The following is a 26,575-nucleotide window of genomic DNA, read 5'->3' as shown; positions in this document are numbered from 1 at the left end:
TTGCAAAACGCAAAAGAGACATGTTTGTTTAAAGCAATGGTTTGAGATCTATGCAGGACAGTGAGGATCTTAGGACTCTGAGTCATTCCTCTGTAGATAACCTCACTTAAAAAAAGCAATCAAAGAAAAAAAAAGATGCTACTGGACAATATGATGGAATTCCTGGCATCACATAAACCAAAGGTTTTGAGTCACTACCCTTTACACAGATGAACATTAATTAAATTTAATAATCTGGTGCAATTCTTTGGAGCTATAATAGCTTCAACTCTCTTGCTAAGGCGGTTCACAAGTTTGTGAGAACAGCTACAAGGTGACCTGAATCAGTCTCCCCTATAACTCATCCTAGTGGATCTCCACACAAAACTCATTTATGCATGCCCTTACGGATTTTGCTTTATGGCTTGAATTTTTAGAACAAGCCACTCCAGGGCAAATGCTTGCAGAGGCAGCATGTATGCCAAGGTGCTTGACTTTATTCCCCTGTGGCGAATAAACTGACTGGACTATATATTGGACAGAATAATGTAAATGTGGCGAACGTTATGCAGTTAAACATGGTTTCTATTCCCCAATAAGTAAAAGGAATTTACTTTTGGTTTGAGAATAAACAAAAAAGGCATAAAAAGTTACAGATTTAAATTTTATTTTATAAACCCCTCCCCCTCCCTGTCCCCACTCCACAAATAAAGTGGTTGCTGACTGTGCAGCGTGTCACCTTCGGACACAGTATAAAGAGACCCCATTATGCATATGAGACATGTAGGTGGTTTACTTTTTTCACTTGGCCCAGATCTGTCAATCCCATTTCAAAAAGTCCACAGAGTCTTGTTCCCCTAGTCAGGAAAGACTTTCAAAATAATAATCCCCATCTCCCGTTTCCATAGAAACTCACTATGTTATGTATTATTTCTCTGTCCTTCCTGCCCTTCTCTTCCCAACATCCGCTCTCTGCTTAAGTTACAAACAGAGAACCCAGGATAGCTGTCTCTAAGAGGTCTGGTTAAACCAGTGTTTGGATGACTTGTCAAAACTGTGTCATGTTGTCTGCTGCCTCATCGGTGAAACAGACATCGAGAAGCCGGGTGCCCTTGGTTTCATAAAATATGTTCATGCAGAGGTCATGGAAAAAGAAGACATGAATTAAGTTGACAGGCACTGGGCGATCGACCTACCGGAAATTCCTTTTATCTTTTCAAACTTTATAGCAAGAGAGGATCGTAACCTACAAGTATGGAAAGCCGTTTCTTTTTTTTTTCTCCAAAAAAGCAGATGTTTTCAATGTTTCAAAACCTTCTCGTTTTTCTTGGTTAGGAAAGAAAAATTCAGGAGTTTTATAAATTGGTGGCAAATAATTTTGGCTTTCTTCCGCCTCACTTAGGCATCTGTCTTGCTTTCATCTTAATTTTACCCCAGAAGAAGCCACGGGTCGTTCAGTCCTCTTAACCACGAGGATTGCTCCTGTGATTTGGCTAAATGCTCCCATATGATGAGCAGGCAGGAAAAACTCAAAACAGTTTCTGATTGTTTTATTATATTTTTTTATTACAGTCAAAGCAGAATTGACGCAAAAATATCTCTGCAAAGCCTTGACTTGTATCACACATGTGAACTCGCAAACTGTTGTTTTACATATTCAGCAAGGCCAGACGGTATTCCACTTTATGTAAAAGAAAAAAAAATCCACTGAGGCAAATGATGGTATAACTGTTGCAACCTCCTTACTACATCTTTTTCAATCTTGACAATAAATATCTTCAGACACTGTTGTTTAATAGTTTATATGTTCTACAACATATAAAGGCCTACAATGCAAACCTGTTGTCTGTCTTGTCAGTTAGCTAAAAAGAAATCTACTTTTTTCAATATTTCCTGAATTTAAATCAACAGTGAAGGAACACATCCTGCAGACAGACTTTTAGTTTTCTCTGAGAAGTTAGACATGCCGTAGGCTGCCCTGCAGGCACACCATTAGACATAATGTTGGGAGGGATAGTATAAACCAGGAAATCCGAGGCCAAAGGGAAGCAAGGAGAGTGCTACGATGAAATCAGACAAGACTGACAGAGACCATGAGACAGGAAGTGAGCAAACGGACAAACACAACACAGCCCTGTTCTTGCATGACAGCTGAAACTCACTTCAGAGCTCTCCATTCTGACAGCTGTGCCCTGATCTCTCTCCACTGCCTGGGCACATGTCGGCACAACGATCCCCATCTGGCACTGGTACAAACGCTAAGCTTCTGCCAGTAAGTGTGATCTGTGCACGAGATGTGCACTGTGTTCGTATCAGTTTGAGGATGGGGGTTGGGGCATGGCCTCAGCCAACCATCAAGAAAACTTCCGCAAGACCCAAGCATTTTAATTCTTGCCTCTAATCCTATTTGTTCAGGATAATGAGCAACACGCAAACTATCGGGCTGCAAGCCAAGAAGGAAAACAGTAAGAAATTCTGCTTTTAGTGAAAGGCATGTCGCACATTATTCTTCTACGCAGGTTAATTTGTTTTGATGATTCAATTCAAAACGTTAAATTCATAATGACATGAAGTCATTACACACAGTTATGTATTCCGGGTGTTTATTTCTGTTAATTATGATAGAGTTGTCTGAATGCTGAAAGATTACACACGACCGCTACAAGTGTGCTGTAGTATGCAACAGTTATGCAATTTCAATATTATGAACATCAAAATTATGGGTAAAGCTACAGACTTAACAGTTGCCCAGCAAAACGTTACTGTCAACGTAGACCTTAAGAAAAGATTAAAGCTAAGGAAGGTGGCTGTTCATCATAGAACTATATTTAGGTATATTAATGGAAAGTTAGGGGAAGAAAAAAGTTGCACACGCAACCGTATTAACTCCTTAACTTAACTTATTTCTTTATTTAACCTTTGTTTTAGCAGGATAAAAACAAACTTCAGATTAAAAGTCTGACCTCCAAGAGCCACCACACAAAGATCTATCCAGGATATGGACTCCAATTTTCACAGTCCTTGCATTAATCATCTCCTTAACCAGAGACTCCATTAAAATAATTTTATCTGGGCTAAGGTGAAAAACTAGTGGACTGTTGTTCAATAACAGTCCACATATAATATATACATACATTATACGTATATATTTGGGATATGTATATATATTTGGGATTTCATAATCCTTCAATTTAACACAAATGAACACTTAAACCACAAAGTTCTGTGTGCAATGAATGTATATTTAGTTGCTGTTATGAGTAGAGATTTTGATGTCATGCAAATGAACATTCAACCTAATAAAATTAGTTCAGAAAAAAATCCAAACTAAAAGCTGTCGGCTATCTTAAAGGAGCAGAATTTTGTATAAATCTGTACATGAGCTGTGCAAAAAGAATTAGTGTAAATTAAAGTAAAATATGTTTGGTGCCAAACATAAAAGCTCTTTTTCATCAGAGACAAATGTTTTCATTTTTACTCACCACCAGTTCAGAAAAGCGTGCATGCAGCTCCTCTGCAGGTGGCATGGGGGAGCTGAACTCCAGCAGCTGCAGCGGCACGGTGTCCTTAAGGTTGATCTCCAGTGGCTCGCTGCTTCCAAAGCAGCACAGGAAGCCCAAGCCCGCCCGTGTCCTCTTCCTGGGAGGCATACTGGCTATGGTGGTGAAACTGGCAGTGGTGGTGCTGAACCAGGAAGGTAAAGGACGGGGCCAAGGGACAAGGGAGGGGGGAGTGGAAAGGATGACGAGACTGCTATCTGGGGGGCATGATCTGGAAAAGAACGAAGAGAAAAACGGAGAGGATTAGAGATACTGACATTCCCAGATGGCCAATGTCATCTGTATTTACTGAACACATTCTTGGTTAATGAAGATTTAAGGTGGTTGGTCTGTGTTTTTTCTCTGGGGAATCTTTATTTATTTATTTTTTTTGTATTTCAGAGACTGAGAGGTGATCCCCATTTCCAGCAGCCTGGTATTGTTTGGAAAAACACACGAGCAACCTACACCACATCCAAACAAACATCACTAAGCCACCTGCAGAAACTGCGTCAAGGGAAAAATCCAAGCAAGAATGGCTTTTACAAGCCAGGGTGGGGATTTTGTTGCTGGCTAACCAAAAAAGGCACTTTGAAATGCAGGAATCGGCACAACAGCATCACTTTGTCAGTGGTTGCAACTTTACCACAGCAAAGAAATCTCTTCTTTAAGAGGTACAATGTTGGATCTGCAGCATATGCACGACTCTACTGCATGAGCAAAAATGTGGCACGGTGCTTTGAAAAGAGCATTGGTGGTTCCTGCTTAATAAATTCTCGTCTTTTCAGTATAGAAAAGCAAAAATGTTGCAACCAGTCTCAGCTGAGGAGTTTCCTCAGCTCTTCTTTATGCTTCGGTTTACCACATTTGTGAATGAATAGACCACACTTATGTTATGCAAATACCTCAAGCGTGCAAATCCAGTACAAGTACTTGACCGAGAAATCAATTTCGAAGCAACAGAATGTTAATGGAATTTCAAAGCTTGCGCCACATTTAAAATGAAAAATGTCTATAAATGTTATGCACTCTCTCTTAATATTTTTACATAACCTTAGAGGAACTAAGTACATCCTAAAACTCATATTTAATGAGGCAGTCAAATTTTATAACTTCAGTATCCACAAAAAGCTAGCCCAATATACTGTATCCTGACTGAGCATGAATCTCCACCATCTCTTGTTCAGTGTAGAGCTATTTACTGAGCTGTCTAAAATTAGCAGCATGGTAAATTCTTTATGAACGTTCTAGGCCCTCAACAGGAACATGCGAAGAAAGAGAAAAAGGGAGATGAAACCCCACCACATTTCCATTTTGCCTTTTTACTGCTGCTTGTTTTGACCAACTCTTTCAATCTCCAATCTGGAGCTGTGAACCCACATTCAGCTTTCATCTTGTTGCCTTTTCTGTGACATGCTTATCATTGTTATAAACCCACTCAAAGACCAAGCTGACAGTAAAAATGCTTCTGCCATAAATAAAATGTTTAATTCACTTATAATAACATATAGTCTATAGAAAACATGGAAGCAACCATGGCAACTTTATTCTTTAGTTCATGAAAGTGACTAGTTTTAATTCTTGAAAATTACACATAAAATACATACAATTCTGAATAACATATATCATATTTTGACAAATTATGAAAGCAAAAACATAAAAAAATCAGATGATAGTTTAGAAAATAACATCTTTTGTTATTGAAATTGTTAGAGTGAAAAGTGTGGAAGATGTGCAACAAATTCCCAAAGTCAGGAATCAAAGCGTGGACTGCTATGTTTAGGACCAATAGCTTCTGTGAATGTGATGCCAGTCTTACCTTTACACCACAAGCCATATGTATTTTGAGATTTTGTGTCGTGCTTTTGAACTTTAAAGCACTTCAGCTAACTGAGCAAACCTTTTAAGAACCTTTTACACCTTTTAATCATCAGAGACTCCAGTCTCTGCATATTTTTTTTGTTTTACAATTTTCCTAAACAGCACCAAAAGAAACATGTAACTTATTTAATTAGAAAAAATGAATGCAGTTTGGGAAGCAGTACAAAAGCATCAAAATAAGAACCACATCACTCCTAAATAGATTTTTAAAGCAGAACAGCCAAATGTAAAACGGGGTTTAAATATTTTACATTTTCATTATTATGCTTACAATTATTGTTTATAATGTTCAATATCAATGTAAATAATTAACTTGCATTATTTTTATTTAGTAGCATTTTAATGAATTTTTATGTTTCACCATTGTCAATGTTTTTATTCCTGTTCTTCAAAGTGTTTTTTTTTTTTTTATTTCCATTTGCGGTGTGAATCCATAGTAATCCATAACAGCCTCACTATACCCTCCTCTTTTCCATCATCACAATGCCCCCACCTCTCCCTGTGAGCATTAGCATGTGGCTCATTAAAGTTAATATTGTGTGGGCATCAAGGCCAGTGAGATTCCCTCCAGCTGGAAAAATTATATTTGGCATGAGAAGTTTGACTGGATGTCACTTTATATCTACAGTAGCAGCCAACCAAATATTCCTTCAGAGCAGTCCTTTTCATTTCCATGATTGCAAACAACAATCTCATGATGCTGATTGTGATTTCATATATTGTGCAGCTCCACACGGTGGAGGTTTATTTAAATTAATCATTTAATTCTGACATCTCAAAATATCAAGGCTGTTTTCTGGATGCTTTTTTTGTCTTTTTTTTTTTTTACAATTTCTTCTCCAATATATTAACGCAGTTGAATATGTGGTAAATTTAACCTTGCAGCCTATTGCCAGTTTTCACAAGCACCTGAGATTTCAAAGGTAGCTGTTGATTTAAGACAGTGGAGTTGCTCTTTGAAATCCTGCAATCTATAAACCAGCATAGCAACTACTTCAATGAAAAAGCCCTGTTTATCTGTTGTGCAAGGTCTTAACTATGATACCTTCACTGCTCCTGAAGCAATAGTTGCTAAAACATGACAAATGAAAAAAATCTGAAAATAAAAGCTCATAATGCAAGTAACCTAACAACTAATTAGTTAATTATGTTAATTAACTAAAATGATCTCAGAAAGGCAAGGTGTATACCTACTTCAACCCCCAACAGGAATAGAAGCTGAATTATGCATTACATAATATCTACAGAGATACACATTGTGGTAAAATAAAATAACTGTTGGTTTGATAACTTTGACTTAAGAGAAATATGTTTTTATAGTGGCAAACTACGGTGGCCGACAGGTGCAAATGCGCAGCAAAAGAGAAACATGCAAACAAAAAAAAAAAACACGCGCACAAATTAAATGCGGCAAGCAAAAAGAGAGACGCAAACACCCCCGAATGAAATGCAGCAAACAAAAAGTGTTGAAAACGGAAGTGCTCCAGACCACTAGGGGGAGTCAAAGAAAATAGTATTCATTTCTATGGGACCAGATGCAAGATTCTTCTTCTTCTTCTTCTTCTTCTTGGTATTTATTGGCGGTTGGCAACAAACTTACAGTAGCATTACCGCCACTTACCAGTATGGAGTGTGGTTCGAGATGGTCTATAAACTTTCACTTTCTACCTTTTCCCTCCATTAACTCCTGATTAAACATACCCCCACACATACACACCTGCTTATATTATCCAACTTGCTTATAGCTTTATATACCCCTCTTTGATATTCTTTACACACTCACACCCAACTTGCTCTACTCATATCCTATGAAATAGCTTTGTTTTTTTAAGATACCGAATAATTATTTGAATATGTCTACTCCCGAAATCTCTCCTCAAAAATTCTATTAAATTAAACCTTTCTTTAATACCTACACACTCTCTCAGCATGCATCTTCTCTCTTCTTCATACTTACAACACTCTAAAATAACATGCTCTATTGTTTCAGACTTCTCACAATAATCACACTTTCCAGATGCAAGATTCAGAGAGATACCTTTACTTTCTTTCAAATTTCTTTCTCTGAATCTTGCATCTGGTCCCATAGAAATGAATACTATTTTCTTTGACTCCCCCTAGTGGTCTGGAGCACTTCCGTTTTCAACACTTTTTGTTTGCTGCATTTCATTCGGGGGTGTTTGCGTCTCTCTTTTTGTTTGCTGCATTTCATTCGGGGGTGTTTGCGTCTCTCTTTTTGTTTGCTGCATTTCATTCGGGGGTGTTTGCGTCTCTCTTTTTGTTTGCTGCATTTCATTCGGGGGTGTTTGCGTCTCTCTTTTTGTTTGCTGCATTTCATTCGGGGGTGTTTGCGTCTCTCTTTTTGTTTGCTGCATTTCATTCGGGGGTGTTTGCGTCTCTCTTTTTGTTTGCTGCATTTCATTCGGGGGTGTTTGCGTCTCTCTTTTTGCTTGCCGCATTTAATTTGTGCGCGTGTTTTTTTTTTGTTTGCATGTTTCTCTTTTGCTGCGCATTTGCACCTGTCGGCCACCGTAGCAAACAATGTTTTGCTACTGTAAACAGTCAGTGGAGATTATTAAAATCCCTTCAGCATAACACACAGCCTAACCCTCCTGTTCTATGTCTCTTAGTGTCTGTTTTTATCTTCTCTCTCCCACCAGAATCCACGTGCAGGCAGTCCTCACTCAGCACCAGTTCAATTGGCCTGATTCCAGCTCAGAGGAAGCAGGCCAGGGACTCCAAACACACATAGCATACATTATATAGAGTCAGAATTATATACAGTTAGAAATTTAAGAACCGGCTGTTTATGTAACCTTCATCTACATGCAATGTCACTCCAGATTGACCGTGTCCACTGCCATCTGACCATCTCTGGGTTTTTAATTTCCCCCCTCTCTGTCTTCTTCCATTATTTCTCTGTTTTAGGCTAAATCAGAGTGACAGTTCCCTGCAACAACCCTCCCGCTGATGGCAACATCTGTCATTTTTCCTTGCCACTGCTTACCATCCACTTACTCCATCTTTAATCCTCCTCCTTCTGTTTCCTGTCTGTTACTGAATCCTCAGCTATGGGCTACTGTGTTTTATTCTGGAAGTGGTTTTATACAAACACACTTACTGTTATTTTGTGGGACTGATATGCTGATATGTCCTATTTATGGGCATAGTTTGCTTACTTTCATACATTTAATATATCCACTCTAAAAAGGAAAAAAATAAATTGTGCACTTTTGCTTTTAAGGACACCAAGTCCATCAATTTGAGGTTTTTATAAGGTACAGACAAAGCCAAATGTTAAATAAATCACACAACCAAGTGTTTTCACAAAGTGATCCGATTCAGACATCACCTGATTTTAGTTGTTCCACTGTCTTCATTAACTTCCACTACTTAAACAATTTAAGGTTTGACACTACAATATATTGGCTCATACTGGATTCCATACTCTTGTTTGAGTTTTCCATAAACCTTTAACCAATTCCTAAAATCATATCAAAAACTCCAAGTATGTTTAGTTTTACATCTGCAATAATTTGTACGACATTTATACATATACAATCTTCCACCTAAACAGCTGTAACAAAGCCTTGCACAGCAAAGAGGAAAACTTTCCTAACTTTAACTACACCAACTTTCAGCTAGGTTTTGCATTGATTAAATATTAATTTTAATTTGACACACATTTGTTTTTCGTATTTCCCTTCAGTACCTGTCTGAGATTTAATTTATTTTTTAATTGACTTTACACAAAAACACACACTGATGAGAACACCCCAGTCAAGTGGGAGAATTTTTATCTCCATGCAATTTTTTACGTAAAAATCAATTCTACATATAGTGTTGGCAAGCACAATGCAAACACAGTATACTGTATCAAAACATCTTAAGAAAAGCATGTCAACTTAGAACCCAGATATATGCATATACACACTTTAGATGTTTTAGTAAAGAAGTATGAAAAGCCCTGAAGCAAAGCCAGTATTGTTGCACCTGTTTTAATTCAAGAGGGTTTGAGGAACAGCTAAGCAAGAAGACAGACGCAAATGATGGTCGTAATGGGAGATGCTGCTGCCACTTTGTATTTGGACCTCTACTTCATCTTCTCCTACCAGCCGTCGGGAAGTAGGTCAGTGGAAGAGAAGGAGGAAGGTGCAGCAAAGAATGGGCTGCAGCTGCTGCTTCAACGTTCATTGTATAGAAAAAGACGTGTTCGAAAAGCATTTGTGCCAATTTTAATTCTCTCATTGCCATCTTACACAAACACATGTACAATGTTTGCAGGAGAAAAAAAAAAGACCAAAACCAAGCCACCTTTTCAAGCTATCTAAAAAATTTAGCTCAAAGCAAGCAACAGTTTGCGCATACATTTGGATTTCATAAAAGAAAGCACATAATTCAGTTAGAATAATTTGTTAAATGACCGATACCTTAAAACTTTCATTCTTATATGTCCACACTCTTCCTGAAACAATCTTAAACCAATAGCCATGGAGTCTAAGAGGTTTTCCGACAATATTCTAAGTCGGAGGAAAGTAGAAAGAATGGGAGGAAGAACAAGCAGCAACAATAAAACTGGAAACAGAAAAATATCAAAAACAACAAGACTGAATGACTGCATTTTTAAGGGTCACTGAATAAAAGATCACAGTTGAGGTTGCAGTTCACACTTTTTTTTCTTTTTTTTTTGCACACAATTGTTTCTGGGTTTGGTTCCACAAATGAGAATCATTCCTGCATGGTGCTAGGCCATGAAAGGAGGAAGAGGAGGAGGAGCAGTCTGGTTTATGTAAGCAGTTGATACCAGGGATGGGGGAGAAGGCCACGCTGGCACAAACATTCAAAATGTAAAGCAGATTAACAGATTTTATGTGTTATCTAGCAACATGGGGATAGAGATTTTATTATATTCAAATATATGATAACATGGCAGTTTTATCCATTTTCTTTATAAATTAAATGGGAGTGCTAGAACAGGAAAGTTTAACTGTAGGAAAGTGGATTACGTTTGATGGAAAAATTTGAAGAGATAAAAATCAAAAGTGAAACCTGACTATTAAACTTGAATTCAAGTCTAAGTCACCTAGAGTAAAGAGAGACCTTAGATTTGAACAATACATGGGAGAAAAAATAGATGAAAACTGACCTTTAATGTCAGTTGAAATTAGGTCTGGTCTTTAACTGGGCAATATAACACAAGGATATGCTTTATCTAAGCAGGCGTTCTTTCAACAACTGCGTTCTTGTCATTTTCCATACAGGCAAAATTAGTGGAATACAGACCCAACAGCCTGTACTGTTCATGTCACTTTCTTATAAGCTTACGGTAATTAATTTAATTTCATCCACTTCAAATATACTGAAGACACTACTTCTTCACATAAAAGTTTGTGGTGGTATCATAACAAAATACAAAAAGGTTCAAAGGGATAAGCAGAGGTTAGAAAGTATCTTTGTGTTATCATAATGTGACACTGCTGTGTGAAAGCTGCATGTGTCCTTTGACATGAAAGTGAACTAGTCACTCATTAATTGAACATAAAGCAGCTATTCAGTCGTGCCTTTGAGCTCAGTGGAGCCATGGCACTTTCTGACTGTTGCTGCCCCAGACTTGCCCCCTCCAAAAAAGCCCTCCTGCTCTCCGTCCGACTGTCTGTCTGTTCAAAGAATGATGGAACAATCACTCAATTACCCCCAGGAAAAAGAAACGCTGCAAGACAAATCAACTTGTACACTGAAAGCACAATCCCTCATGGAACCCATCAAATCTGTGGCCCACCCACAGGCCAACTTCTGAATTGTGTAGTTCATGCACACAACATACATCTTAGCCGTTTATAGCCCAGCATTAATCAGTTACATTAGAGCAACATATGTGTAAGCGCTCCATCACTCCACCACAACACAGTTGCACATATGCAAACATACAAATATGCTGTCTGTTCTATCTCACAAAAAAAAACTAAAGTTATCTAGTTCATGTGTAACTTCCTCAATTACTTCAGCAGCTTGGGTGGGCAGATTAATCGAGAGAAACAACAACATGTGATTGATCTGAAGCAACTGGCATTACTAATGACAAGATACACTGACAGTCTGAACAATTTAACCATATACATGCACGAGAGACAAGCAGCACTAAATCTAAATGATTTCAACCACTGCTTCTAGTGAAGAGTCTCAGTAGTTAGCAATGAGCTTCAGCTCTACTACGAATGACTCAAGCTGACAGCAGTGGAAGAAGAGCCATTATTTCACGATGCATTTGCAAGCGCTGCATTCCTGTGCTCACTTTGAAAGCACGCATTCTGATACCATAGTCTAGATCCCTTTGGCAGACAAACCAACAGAAGTTTTTAATTAAATTTCTGCTTCCTACAAAGCAAACATGGGTATACCAGCATTACACTACTGAAATTCTGCTTTCCAAACCAAATACTGTATAAAAATGGTCTCACATGATTTATTACACATTTGAAAATGATAGATAAGAAAAGGCTGTCAGAGCAAAATCAAAGCCACTGCAAATTAAATATCACTGTAGTGACCCACTAATGACATCATATGTCGCACTGAACTATGCTGTCTGCATTGAGAAGAATTCACTCCCCTCAGCATGCTAGATGCTTTAAAATGAATGCAAAACAGAACTTTTGATTAATTCAGCAAACCTGATCTTGGACTTGTCAGGAGTATTGATATTTTAGTCTTAGGTGCCCAGTTTATTCTTAACTATTAAAAAAGTAATGAATTGATATCAAAAGTTGCACACCCCATCTTTCACAAAAGAACTATGTTTATCCCACACCCTTTATCTCAGTACATATGTATTATTTAGAAGACCACATCCATAGCGCATGCATGGACAAAAAACGTGATTAGACTTAATATTCCACATAACCTTCTTTTCCTCTGGTTTAGAGCCACGTGATCCATGCTTTCTATACACCAGCATAAATGGTAAACTAAGAAACAGCCTGACAGCATATTTAGTCTAACACACAGGTGCTTTCCAAGGATTTTGGAGGTAGTTGATGGGTATGCTCTCTGCTCTTATGCCTATGCATCTTCCAAGAATTAGAAAAAGATCAGACCCTTCTATTCTTTTCACTCTCCTCTTTAATTATGCCTGAAAACATTGTTTCATTCAGTGCTTGCATTTTCATTCTACAATTTCTTTTCTGAACTTCAGTCAGTCAAAGAATTTTGCAAGGCAAAGAAAGCTGAGAATCTGTTCAACTTTTGAACTGAGAAAGACACCTTTAGACGGTGCCACCAGTGCGTAGTCAGGGGCAAGGCTGTCTGGGTCGGAGGCAAAACATGCATCAGGAAATCTCCTGGTGGAATGCTCCTTCTGAAACAACATGACCCTGAGGGACAAAGTTTCACATGCTCCAGCCTTTCTTCATCTACCGAGTCGTCTACCAAGGCTAAACAATAGCTGGAGAACAATGTGACATTATAATTATTTTAATAGCTTCAATTGTTAGCATAACCTAATCATTTCCATAATTGTTCGAAGGCAAATGTAGTTTTACTAGATTTTTGATTCATTTTGTTCTATTAACAAACAGCCAATGAAAGGGTCATTTCATATGAGAATTGTCAGACATTTGTACAATTCTCATTTAAAGAGCGCAAAGGAAGAATCTCACAAATGTGGAGAATCCAGACAGATAATGTGGTAACTCTTTCATTTCTGTAGTGCAAAATTTAAAACTGTAAACTATGTAATCAAAGATGTTACAATTAATGTTGTGGTAGTCCACGGCACCCCAGAAAGAAATCCAGGAAGGAAAAAGATCCAGTTCCAGTGTGTTGCTTCAATAGAGTCTTTATGTGAGCTGGATGAATCTCAACAAGTATGCAACCTTCACAATAAATGTCTTGTAGAGTCAGCTGGATTAAATAAATCTCTGATACTGCCGAAAAGTAAAAGTGCAACTGCAGACATTACAAAAAAGCCATTCCTATTTAGAATTTTAAAAGCAGCTCCAAACTACAGCCATATTACTGCACTCCTTTACAACAACAAAATCTGGTTTCGATACCGATACTAACTGTACCACAGATCGGATCCTACCGATACAAGTTTTAGGTAAATAGAAAAGGAATGGGATTCAGAAAAAGAGAGAGTGACTTAAGTTTTCTTTACCTGTATGTAGCTTTGAGTAGAGCAAAACACTGCTTCCCCCCACTTGTTGCTGAACTGTGCCATCAGCTTTCTAAAAGAAGGCTACAGCACTTTTCACTCACTTACAACTAAAATACATTCAGCTGTTTGGAAATATTTTTGGGCAGTGAGACATATTAAAAGTACCATTTTAAATCAATGGGCAACATATCACCAGTGCAATCCAAGCACATAACTGGATTACATAAACAGCTTGTTATTTTTGAGTAACTCTATAAAAAGTGGAAGAACAAAATATATTTATTTTAAGAACTTGAAAACTAATAATGGGTGTGTTTCATTTTTGTTTAAGTAAATGTATAGAACTATATGATAAAGGCAGTATATCACACAATTTTATCAGCAGGGGAATAACTGAATAACTTTTCTGTTATGAATAAAAGCAACATTACTGGGGAAATCTCACACAGCCTTATGTTTAGTTGCTGAAAGCTGCAGACAGATGACACTACCATATGCATCGATGGTTATCCAAATGTAACATCTTACAAAGTTCTTACAGTGCAAGATACACAGCAAGATAATATAAATGTATTCCAAAATCAAATTAAATATGTCTGAACATTGTTGTCACCAAATTATTACATGAACATTTTTTCTTCATCAATCTAACAACATGCAAATGAAGATGACCCAAAATTCTACATGGATGTATTTTAAAATTATGTACTGTGTTCTTAGTACACAGTCTTCTACATTACAAAGTCTTCTACAACTGTCACTTGAGTATCCTCAGAGGTCTTATTGGCTGCAACATCACCAAAAACACAAGACTGAGAGGCACGGTAATCCAGCTCACCCATTAAACGGAAATGCTTCAACTAAAACCTCTGGAAAAAGAGTGGAGCACATTTTCTTCAATCCTCCAGGGGTGTCATTAAAAGCTATTTCATTTAGTTTGATTCATCAAAAAAAAAAAAAGTCATTTCCTGCTGGAGGGAACATTCATTATTGGAATAGACCACATGAAACAGCAACCAGGGAAGTTGATACAGTGCTTCTGCTGATTTTGATGCTTTAACCAAAACAAAATCTTGAAGTTTGAAACAACAGCTGCCCTGCCACACTCAGGCGAATATTGTAAATATACTGGGTGCCTTGATTCAAGCCAAGAACCAGGCGAGACACAAGATCTTTAAAGGAAGCAAAGTCAAGCAAGGAAATTGGTAGTGGTTTTCTGAAAAGGTAGTTTTTGCTTTTCCTTAAGAAACATCTTTAAAGACCTTTACTAGCTGCTGCTTCTTAAACGTGACCTACAAAAGAAGGATTATGTCATCCAAATACAGAATGTGACTCTAGCAACAACAATGTTAAACTTGGTCCTGGGTGAAGATTGAACACTGCTGACCCAGTTCTCCACAGGGCATCGGATGGATCTCTGCCCATCAAACGGACTGGAGCACTTGCTATTAATATTGGGACTGAGAGGAAAGTGGACCACACCACATTCCAAAGGCTCCCCAACATTCCCACATATTAACAGGGCTCGGAATGAAATCCAATACTTGGCATCCGTATCCCTCAAACCCCAAAGCACAATCCTGCCGTGTTAAATTGCCATCTTATTTCATCTTGGAGGAACGCGCCACAGTCACGAGGCCCAACTAAAGATATGTTATTATTTGTGGGGGAAAAACCTGGCAGGAATACAGCTTCGGAGCTGGTTACCATGACTCTCAGGAGAGAAAGGATGCCGAACTTCCCAGAGACTCCATGTCCTTCTAACACCCGAGGGTCCTTTCATTTTGATAAAAACTCATTCAAATTACATAGATGCTTCTAACTTATGAAAAAATACTTTTGAACTACAAAATAAAAATATGTACATATTTGCACATGCTTTTTCCTGTGTTCTCACAGCAGTTTCCTGTGGATTCACTACCTTGCCATTGTTTGACTTTGAATTCTTTGCACCACGGTCCGAATAGCAACCAATATTCCCTGGGTAAAAGGTCAACAGCTGCAGCATTGAGGACTGAAGGCCTCTGGTTAATGTCTGGAATGCTCCTCTGGGATACATATAGCCAGGCAAAAAGGGACTTATCCCTGAAGTGAGCAGAACATGCTTTTTCCTAAATAGCCTCCAGTAATGCTGTGCTGAATTGAGGCACTGTAGGGAGGAGATATGCTTACACATCACAAGCTGCAGAAAGTGTGTCACTGGCACAAATACAATAGTGTCTTTTGCATTGAAGTGGATGACCTTCTAGAGAGGGAAAGATACATGCTACCGTTTTTAAGAAGTCACAGACTATTCCTGGTCATTCATTCTAACTGCTTTGCTGCAAACACAACATAAAAATGATCCTTTAGATCAGATTAAAGCAGTTTTAACAAACATCAACCTGTCGTCTACATCATCGAGTTGCCAGTTGGTTGTAGGAGGTTGCCATTTGTTCACTCTAATCCCGACAGATCAGAAGTACTTGATAAATTATGAAATATCCCAATGAGTGCTGACGGTGCAGCGACGGCACTGGTTTTTATGATATCTAAGCAAAACTTCCAGCTGAATCTTTTAACATTGTCAAAGTGAATGTAGAGGGAGATAAACCCTTAATGTGGTTTATTGCAAACATACCCGAAAACACTGGTGCAGGGTTCTTTCAGTGTTCTAATTAGCACTTGGTGTGGGGTCTCAAACTCCACCTCTGGTATCATGCACTCTTTAAATGTAACCCTGGTTCAACGGACCTAAGTTAAAACTGTTTAATTTCTTCTTCAGTGCGACAGCATCTTGCTAAGAACCCAACTATTTGAAGCAGGCATGTACATGCACAAGATGCAGGACAATTCCCCCAGGGGACTGGACAATGAGATCATTGATTTAAGGTGAATGTAAATCAGGAGCACCATGTTGTCATGTCAATTGGAGTACATTAACTGGCATCTTTAATCACACATTGGGAAGATCAAGCCGACGCCGGAGAGTTTCATCAGAAGCTGATGAATGATGATCACGGGTTTTGCGCCATAGCGCCAACCAAATTTTGCCAATGTGGGCAGATGAAAAATAAATTACAGGGTTGAATTGACTGCACATAAATATCCAACTTATATCAGCTCATAACTTATGTTACGCTATAAAAAAGGGGGAAAACAGAACATTTACTTAAACCTTAACTCAATTTTGTGTACGTTTTGCTCAAATCTATGGATCAGATGAACATAACAATGTTAACCAATACAATATCTTGAACCAGTTGGAATACTTGTGTCTTCTGTTTTAATTTTTTTGTTTTAGGTCTTTGTGTAGACACCAAAAGATAGAAGTGTTCTATCTATGAAAAGGTTTCAATGTATAGTGTGTAAATCCCATACTGACCTATGCCTTGTACAGACTATGATGCAAATATGTTCAGTCCTTTCAGGATATATGGAATGTCTGACTGCCAGGCTGAATGCTGAGCTGACAACCAGCACCAAAGGCTTTGACCATGTGATTGATGTGCAATGAGATACAGATGGATGCCTGAAATAGGCCTTCCCCATCACACGACACATCTCATTCTCTATTGGTTTTTGACATGCTGAACAATTCGCAGATCTTTTGAATGCAAAAAAACAATTTCAGCATCAATCTGTTTCAACTCCTTACAAGATTAACATTGAAAGAAAAAAACAAGCAGATTCCTGAACATTTGCAAAATTCAGAGAAAATTACTTTCCCTGGAGCAAAACTTCTAGGAAGTATTTCTAAAAATAAACCCCAGTGCATCACCAGTCTGCACCAGTAGATTTGGGGGTCCGACAGGAAGTGCTGTCAACACTGCTGAATAAAGAGCTCAAACATTAAAACCACACACACTTCACATCCATGCCTTCATTGTTGTTTTTGACCTAAAGCGTGCCCACAAGTTACAACAACGTAAAACGTAGAACGTTTATCATGGAGGAACAGAAGCCCTTTGTTGCCCTGCTGCTACAGTTCTGCAGACCATCTAACTGTTTATTTTATAGTCAGCAGCAGTTCGGTTTTCCCTGGTGGGACTGAGCAAAAGGACAAAATGCACGAACGAACCGCATTAAACATCTTGTATGCAAGAGAGAACAAAGCTTTCCTCTACGGCCAGGAAAAGTTATAGGCATCAAAATCAAATAAGTCCTACTTACTCAGTTCGCAGAAGGTGCACTAAGGGATGACTTTTCTTTTCTTCCCTTTACTACGACTCAAGAAAGAGAACCACTCCGCAAAGTGAGTTTACAAACCAGATTCAAAGCACTCCTGCATCTTCTGGATTCAGATAATTTCTTTCAGATTCCATGTCTGGACTTTGTATTAAAGGAGTTCTTGTGTTTCATTCACTTGCGTTCCGAGCTTCTGAGTCGAGCTGTGGATTTCAGCTGACTGAGCTCAAAGCAAAGCGAAGCTGTTGACACTGTCCTCTCCAACTCTCCCCCACCCTCTCCCTCTTTTGATTGCTCATCCCTCCTGCCCTCCCTTTCTGGATTCCAGCCCTAGCATATGACAGCATCCATGTGGATTTCAGTACCAAGGTGATAGATTTTCTGTGGCAATACATGCATGGAAGTACAGTATAGATGTGCGGCCAGGGGAGAAGGTAAGATGAGAGGAAATGACCCTCCGTGGCTTGCATTTCCCACAATGCATGCAATCGCAACTCCACCCGAAACATTCTTTCTCTGAGGGAACAAAAAGGCAAGACCAAGACATACCACAAGAGTTGCCCAAAGGAAAGCCACCTTCCTGTTGTTGGAATCTTGTTGTTAGCGCAACAGCACAAAACATATCAACATGGCATTTTTAATTAGAAATAACAGCTGTGACGCAACCAGGAAACAAATTTTCCTGAGATCCAATCAGTGTTCATTGAGAAGGCAAGACGGTGAGATGGCATGCTAGATAATGATAATAATAAAAAAAAAATTCTGCTGGCTTTGTCAAGTTCAAAGCATTAACTCAGTCTAATGTTATGCATGGAATTGCAGGGGGGAGGGTCATGTCATAGACACGTCTGAGAAGAAGAGGTCAAGCCAGGATAAAAGTGAGAGGTTAGTGGGAGCAAAGATCAACACCAAAAATTCCCAACTGCACTAGTTAGGACTGACAGCATTCTGCTCATTGCCCCCGAAAAACCTAGAGCCATCCAGCTTTAAAAGACCATGTAAACAGGACTCGAAAACAAAGCATTATGAACTTTTTGAACTAAATATAAAATCTGAGAACCATGCCAAGAAGAAGCATTTATTCTCTTACATGCTTTTATTTATTTATTTATTTATGTTTTTGGACAAATGTTTCAGGTCATCAAAGAAATGTCAAAATCAGATATAACATCAGTAAATACAAGTGATGATTTCCTCGAGTAAGAAAAGTACAGTTAAATATCATGTCTACTATGGAGAGTAAAGGGAGACATTTTGGAAGGTGCACATTCGTTACATCTGGTTTAAAGTTCCAAAATAAAAAGAATGTCATCTCTAAAGTCAAACAATGTTCTATAATGTGCAATATCCAGTGTGATAATCTGGATATTGGATGACTTGTCAGAATTGGTGGAACAATGAATTCTGCTCTTTGCCAGAAAATCCTGTAAGAAATTGTACAGTGCATACCATTTGTTTTGTGATATTAAGCACAAGGGCACTAGGTCTTTGCAATAAGGCAATGATCCAAATCACATCTTAGTGGCTAAAATATAAGAACTTGAAATGGTCTAGTCAAAGTCTGCACATAAATTGAATTCAGATGCTGTGGCATGACCTCAAACAGCCTGGTTATGTTAAAAAAAAACAACTTCAAATGGAGCTGAACTAATGCTACAAAAATACCTCCACAGTGAGTACAAGGCTGATTACCAGTTATTTCAAATGCTAAATGGCAGCTATTGCTGCCAAGTATGACACAACCAGTTATTAGGTTTATGGGCCAATTACTTTTCACATAGGGCCAAGTTGGTTTGGATAGTATCATTTCCATAGTAAATAAAATCGTCACTTGAAAACAGTTTTGTATTCATTTTCCTCGGGTTATCTTTTCTGATGCAAAAAAGAGAATAATTTATTGAGGATGTACATTTCCTTTCAGGTTACAAATGAGAAAATATTTGTAAGCTGAACTTCAGAAAAAAAAGAACCACCTGCTTTTTACACTGCCCTATCCCTTCAGTGATTAATAAACATTTTACTAATAGGCTTAAGCGAAATACAATTAGATTAAATACTCAAATGTGATTAGAGTCAGATATTATGCTTTAATCTCTATGTATAGCTTTTCTTTTCAGATTACATATCATATTTTATGAAGAAAATGCATCGTAAGCTACCCCAACATGTGGCATGACATAGAACTGAATACTTATAAAAGGTAATTATTTACAGTTATGCTTTCATCTCGTTTTTGTTTGCTTAATTCTCTGCTAATCTAAAAGTACCAGTTTGCAAAAAGGCAGTTTTCTTTCTAGAATCTTCTTTCTGTCTTTCTACCTTTTCTGGCTTCATTTGAAACACCACAGCGGTACTGAAAAAAAAGCATTTATCACATTCAGTGCTTTGCAACAACGTCCGTACAGAAGAGTGGTATGTTAGCAAGTAGGTATGATCCATTTGTTGATTGAAAATAAATAAATAAAGCATGCAATTTTTAGTTTTCAGCTAACCACAACCAATCAATATTTGCCCATTTGGCAACCAATAATTGAGCGCATAAAAACTCCAGCTCTAGTCACCAGTCAATTTATCAGTGGATCTCTATTGATTACTTTGGCTTTTCAAAAACAACACTGCAAATATATTGCTTGAAAGATGCTGTGTAACAGAATCTATCGCTAAAATAACAACAAATATCAGTTCTGTTTGACACAAAGATGTATTGTCACAAACAAAGAGGAGACATTTATAAGCAAAGGGAATATGGAGAAAAAATAGGTGATTATAATGCTATTATTCTTTTTTTTTCTCAGGGGACACAAGATAGATGACACCAAGTCACAAGCAGTAAAATCTGAGTCCATTCCTAAGCAAGCCCTTGGGATGTATCCATTAACCCAGCAAGGAGAAGCAGGCTTATCTCCAAGACGTCCACTTCCGCTCCTGTCATTTCCCTCTCTCTTTCACAGCAGCATCACTTCCACTTTCTCTCCAGGGTTACCTCACTATTCCCAAACCTCCGAAGGATACTCCTAGGAAGCCCCCCAAGGAATAGGCTAAGCTCCAGCTCCAGTCTGGCTAAGTGCACTTGGACTACTCCTGTATCATCCATCAAAACCTGGTAATTGAGGCAAATGGAGCCAGTTTCACATGCTTGAGATAAGTATCATACCCCCATCCCACTACATTATAAGACCATCTGCTCTATTATTTTTTTGAGGACATGCTTGGGTTTAATTTTCCTACTCAGCGATCATATATATTGTCACTTGTAGTCAAGTGGAGAAAACAGAATATGACTTCATTCAAAAATATGACAGTCATGACCGATTCAAAAACAGGTTTGCTGGTAAAGACTGGCATGGCCTATTACTTTAAGCGACTCAATCATCTGCATTAGAGTGATCAAACTTGATAGTCTGCATAGTCTGCAAAGAAACAGCCGTTAAGTTCCAGAGACGTTGGCATTTCTTTCAAGCTACTCATTGAAGAAAAGCTTCAAATTCTCCTCCAACCCAGCCTCTCTTAGAGCTAACATGGCATGCAGTCATGTTTCACAACATGCCATTCCTTACAGTATTATTTAGGGTTCTTCTGGGCCAGACAGCTCTTATTTAAGTTTGTTTTGTTTAAGCCAGGAATTCCTCACGGCAGCATTTTGAACACAATCAACCCTTTCACGCCCGCGCAGAGATAAATTGCCACCGAGAAAAGTACCGCTGCTGTCACAAAGGCTGAACTCTTGACAGTGTAAATGTGAGGGCACATCCTGTGTACATGGTCTAATTGTATGCTAGCTATAAATCACAATTGCTGGGAGCTCTATTTCATCCATCTTTATAAAGTAATCATAGCAAGACAGCAAACAATAAATCCAAATGTAATGACCGTATCCTTATGGTGACTCTTCATACTCCGCAGGCACTTACTCTTATTTTCTACTTTTGTCTTCAGTCTCTCTTAATGTTCTATATAGAATTGTAAAAACAAGGAAACCTATATCTAACTTCAAGCCCAAGATTACTCATCATAAACGCATTTTCTTTTTTTTCTAAAAGTAATGGGCATCTGAAGGGTTCCTTTGTCGAGGAGGCAGACTGAGTCAGGTTAAAGGTCATCCAACCGCCAGCTCCCACAGTACGTCTTGTGTCTGTGTGGATATGTGCCAGCTAAATGCTGTTATGTTTGGATAATTGTTCAGCTTTCCGCTGACTGATTCATGATGGCCTCATCATGTTAACCGATGATGTAATACTTTGATCGCTGGGCATCAAGGGCATCAGTATTAGTCTTTGATTGACCGTGCAATGATTTCATTCAGTTTAGCAGTGATAATAAAAAGGCTGTATTCAGATTTCTGGTTTTCCCCTTTCCAGTGTGATAGATCCGTTTTTAAGCAACCGTGAAGGGTAATTGCTCTCACACAAAGAGCACAGCAGCTGAAAAATACCAATGCTTTGTTGGTAGACTAAGCATTCAGATGCCCTTTTTAATTTTTTTTTTTTAAATTACCGTTGTGTGCTTTTGCCAAGGAATAAGCAAGCAAAACTCACTGGTGCTGCAGCAAAAACCAAAACTGGACGTTTCAGGCATGTTTGCAACACAAAAATGTTCACTATATATTTTAAGGCAAAGTATTGGTTGTGAAAAATGTAAACGCAGTTAAAATCCAATAATACTAGCGTGGTCTGCAGCACGTTCAAGCTTTTGTGAGATGGATGGATAGAAAATATTCCAAACTCCATTTTATTTTCGCACCGCTTGTGCAGTCTTGGAAAATATCTAGTGACTCCATACATATCCAGACCTACCCAGGTTGCATATGGAACACTGTTAACAGACTTTTTATTTTCATTTTTTGTAGCCAAATGAATTAAACAGCTGATGAGTCAGAACATTTTAAGACAGAAGTCTTAATGAGATAGGAACTGTAAGAGGGTTTTGAGATATAAAACAATCAAGCTGTTAAGCAATGCACATTAAAAGTATAACAATGTTAATATTCAGACTTGGAAGCCATCTGTTGGAGTTTTCACATGTAATAGTGAACTTTAAATATAGAATGGAACCTTCAAAAGTGGATACAGTTTCTTCATAATAGGCAACACCTTTAGGAGTTCGAAATATGAGTTGTTAGGTACAAAGGGTCCACATGAAAACCATAACTCCCATACAACGACTCTTATTTCATAGCTCCCCTTTGGCCACTATAACCCAGGTGTGTTCACTATGAAGAGAAGAACAGTGACTGACAGTATAGTAATGTAGAAAAAAAACTGAAGACTTTGCTCTTTTTCCAGATGCTTTCATTTTTAAAAAAGTCATTTTTAATTTGGCAGCATGGGATCTTCCATATATTAGGGAAACAATTTCAGCTGTGCAACTGACACTGTAATTTCTAACATTTACTTATATGACAGTCCATATCCCGTCACCAGTCTGAACCCAAAGTTTAAATCTACCTTTCAAGTGCAATAATAATTTCTGTTCTTAGAACCAATCCAAAGTTTCATAAATCAAGGCATCATCACAGGTTTATGTGTGGTGAAGAATGTCTGGGAAGGGTGACAAAAATGTTTAGATCTGTTTTCAACACTGGAGATAAAATATCTGCCCACGACTCTGTGTGAGACCAACACTCTGGGTCAAGACTGTCACAGAATCTCAATAAAACGAGGAGTCATGCCCTACGAACAGGTGGGTCTGGATTCATGGCCTTTCCACCCTTTTTCCCTGATGCCTGTGCTCTAGTTATTGGAATGAAACTCTGAAAAGGCCAGCAACTTCAGTGGTGGACCAAACAACCAAGCTCAATTTTCTTTAGATTCCAACAGCAGCATTATAATTGTTGATTTAAAGAAGAAGAGTAAGACGAAGCACACAACACAAATCAAAAATCTGAGAATGTATTACTAATCTCAAAAAGGCATTCTGAAAAAGAGAATTTGACAGTTGTCACCAAAAGAAAAGTTTTCAGACCAATACAGGGAACTTTTATCTGGATCAGTGAACACATAAGCATGTACTAAAGTAACAGAGGCTGGCATGCAAAGATCACAATAACATGAACACTTCAAATTTCTAACATCTGCAGTTTTTACCATGATGTAATGGTACTTTTTGCATTTCAGAGTCAAAACAACTTTAAGCTTCCTTTCCGTATTGAATTAAACCGTGCAAGAACATTTAGAGAATCTTAGTACCCTGTAATAATATTTCTGGATTTTGTTCAGTAGATATGTGTGCAAAATTGACATTAGTAGTCTTAATTTTAAGTTACTTGTTCTAAAGTTTAATTGCACTATATATAACACTGACTACTTAACTAAGATTAATAGCTAGGACAAACATTTGCAGAAACAAAGCATGCTTTTCAAAAATGACATTCTTGTTCTGAATAACCAATAGGTCCTATCAACCCATGGAAACTTGTGATGAAAATAAGCATAAAGTTAACTTATTTTTCTATTGTGCACTTCTTTTATGTGTCTTTTTGTGTGTTGCTAGGAATGATAGATGGGTGTTGCACTTTGCTTGGAGTGAATCTTTTGAGCTCTCTTGGGATGTCAGAAGAATAACAAACACTTCCTGTTTATCTCTGCACTTGGTTGGAACAGTCTGTTCTGATCTACTGCTCATTCCAACCATGATTCTGTAGTTATTACTTCTGGGTGTAAAGAAAAGCATGATAATATGTAATCTGAGAAGGGCACAAAGAGCAAATTTAAGAACTGATTAAGGAATTCCCATTGTCTGCATCCTCAAGCACCAGTAATTTTGTTTTGCAAAATGAGCTACATACTCATAAATAAAATGGATTTTAACTGTTGACAAGCACATGTTACCACATTTCAGCTGACCTTTGTCTTGACAACATCACTCAAAAACTGTGAGTTCATCTGCAAAGCTGCCTCATAAACAAAGGGAAAGGTCAGACATCAAATGCTAAATTTAGCTGAGGGGCTCCCTGAACATCATCTACCAGCTTATTATGTATATATGTATGTATCAAGCTGTTTTCTGCTGAGTCAACACATCCTCCAGTGGTTACATATAGAGACAAAGAGGTTTGCGAGATGCTTAAGTTTCAGGACTAGGTCAGAACTACTCCAGTGCCTTAAGCTGATAAGCAAAGTCAGCCCTGCCTGCAGGAAGCTATCAGACCTGTATGTACACAGACGGAATGAGTGTTGATTACACCCAACTTGAACTGATAAGAGCCGCAATCTTAATTAGTGACTCCATTCTTTTCCATATGTGTCACGGGATATCAACACTACAAGTTTTCTCAGCCTTTAAAATTGCTACTGGGCTGCAGAGCTGCAGCATTTAGAGAGATTTCAGAGTTAATGTTGTTGATCTACAACAAATATTCATGCAATGAAGATGTAGTCAAGAAATGGATGATGAATCTATAAACAAATTCATAAATAGAGGTTTGTGGTACAAAACATGGCTTGTAGTCAGTTTTTTTTATTTGCTAAGTCGTACCCTGACCCTATGATTGGCCCAAGCTACAGTGCTTTGTAAGCATTTTCATACCCCCTGAACATTATAATTTTGTGAGAATAGAATCACAATCTTTGAAGTTTTTTTATTGCAATTTCTCACAAAACAGCAAAATAAATCTGCCTGCAATCGTAACATAAAAGTTATACATGGTTTACAAAATATTTAACCAATTAAAATCTGTCAATGCTGTCTAGAACCAACATTCTCTTAAAGTCTTTTAGGGAATGTTTCTAACAGTATAGCACATCTAGGTACTGGAATACTGCCCCATCCTTCTTCGTAAAATAGCCAAATCTGAGTCTGACTGGATGGAAAACACCAATTTCCAAGTTTTCCTCAGATTCTTAATTGAGTGTATTTGTATTGTGATGGCTTGATGGCCTTAGGTTTGGCATATTTGTTCATCACTATAATGTGGTGATTGGGTTAACTCATTTTAGGTGCAGTTGCACCTGAGAGGTGGGTTTGGCGGATATAAAGGTAGCTTCCATACAGTGCTTTAGGACTCTCTCATCTTTTTCTCTCTCTCTGGGAGGCTGGCTTTCCAAATGGGTAATGTTTCTAGTTACACCTCTTTTTGTATTTCTGTGTCATTCAATCTTATCAGCAAGTCAGACAGAATGTTTTTCTATTATTGACATAATCACCTTTTCTTTTCCCAATGGACAGTTTTTTGACAATAAATTTGTGCAAGTTAAGCTTTGTCTGTGGAGTCTAATATTTTGTTGCCAACTGTGAGCCAAGTTGCTAACAATATGGGTTATAATCATGTTGGAATCTAGACTGTAACCTTTTGCAATAAAGTCTTCTAGTTCCATCCATCTACCCATGAAATTTGACCCGTTTTCTGTCCCTGTCGATGAAAGAATCTTCACCAGCATTTTCTATGCAGCTGAAAAAAATAGATATTGATCTTAATAGATCAGACCAATTCTTCTCCGAGGTGTTTGAAGTATCCCCTACATGGGTTGTCTGGCTACTGGCTTTGTTTTAACATTGCTGCCTTTTTGCCATTCTACCATAGAGATCAGAGTTGCGAGTGCACGACTAGTTGTCTTGTCATGAGATTCTTCCACCTACACTGTGGATCACAGCTCCTCCAAGCATATTGTGGCTTTACACAGTTTTTAAATTTAATATTTCCTAGCTCAAAGTCTCATTTTGTCCAGTTGACTTTAATAAAATATGACAGGATATGGCCCCTGATCACACTAAAATAACTTTGAGCAGCCTCCTGCAAGTACAAATCAACCATAGGCCTCGCATAACCACAACTGCTAGCAGACTATTAGTGGATTGTTGAAAATTTCTTGAAATCATTGGTTGCCAAAGCAAGTACCAAATAAACATTGGAATATGA

General features: G+C 38.0%; 1 protein-coding gene across 5 annotated transcripts in view; it reads right to left on the bottom strand.

Annotated features, from left to right (window-relative positions):
* Nucleotides 1–26,575, bottom strand: part of daam2 (dishevelled associated activator of morphogenesis 2) — a 107,922-nt gene that overhangs the window by 64,459 nt on the left and 16,888 nt on the right. For 3 of the 5 annotated variants that reach the window (XM_032546782.1, XM_032546781.1, XM_032546783.1), the window contains exon 1: nucleotides 3,462–3,629. In XM_032546782.1, coding sequence (XP_032402673.1) covers nucleotides 3,462–3,629 — 168 coding nt within the window. Of the gene's footprint in view, nucleotides 1–3,461; nucleotides 3,751–17,706; nucleotides 17,955–26,575 lie in introns of those variants that run through there. The other 2 variants (XM_032546779.1, XM_032546778.1) reach the window with 2 other exon arrangements.

Source organism: Xiphophorus hellerii, chromosome 19 (genome assembly GCF_003331165.1).
Source record: "Xiphophorus hellerii strain 12219 chromosome 19, Xiphophorus_hellerii-4.1, whole genome shotgun sequence".
Taxonomy (NCBI): Eukaryota; Metazoa; Chordata; class Actinopteri; order Cyprinodontiformes; family Poeciliidae; genus Xiphophorus; species Xiphophorus hellerii.
This window is presented reverse-complemented; position numbering and strand designations above follow the sequence as displayed.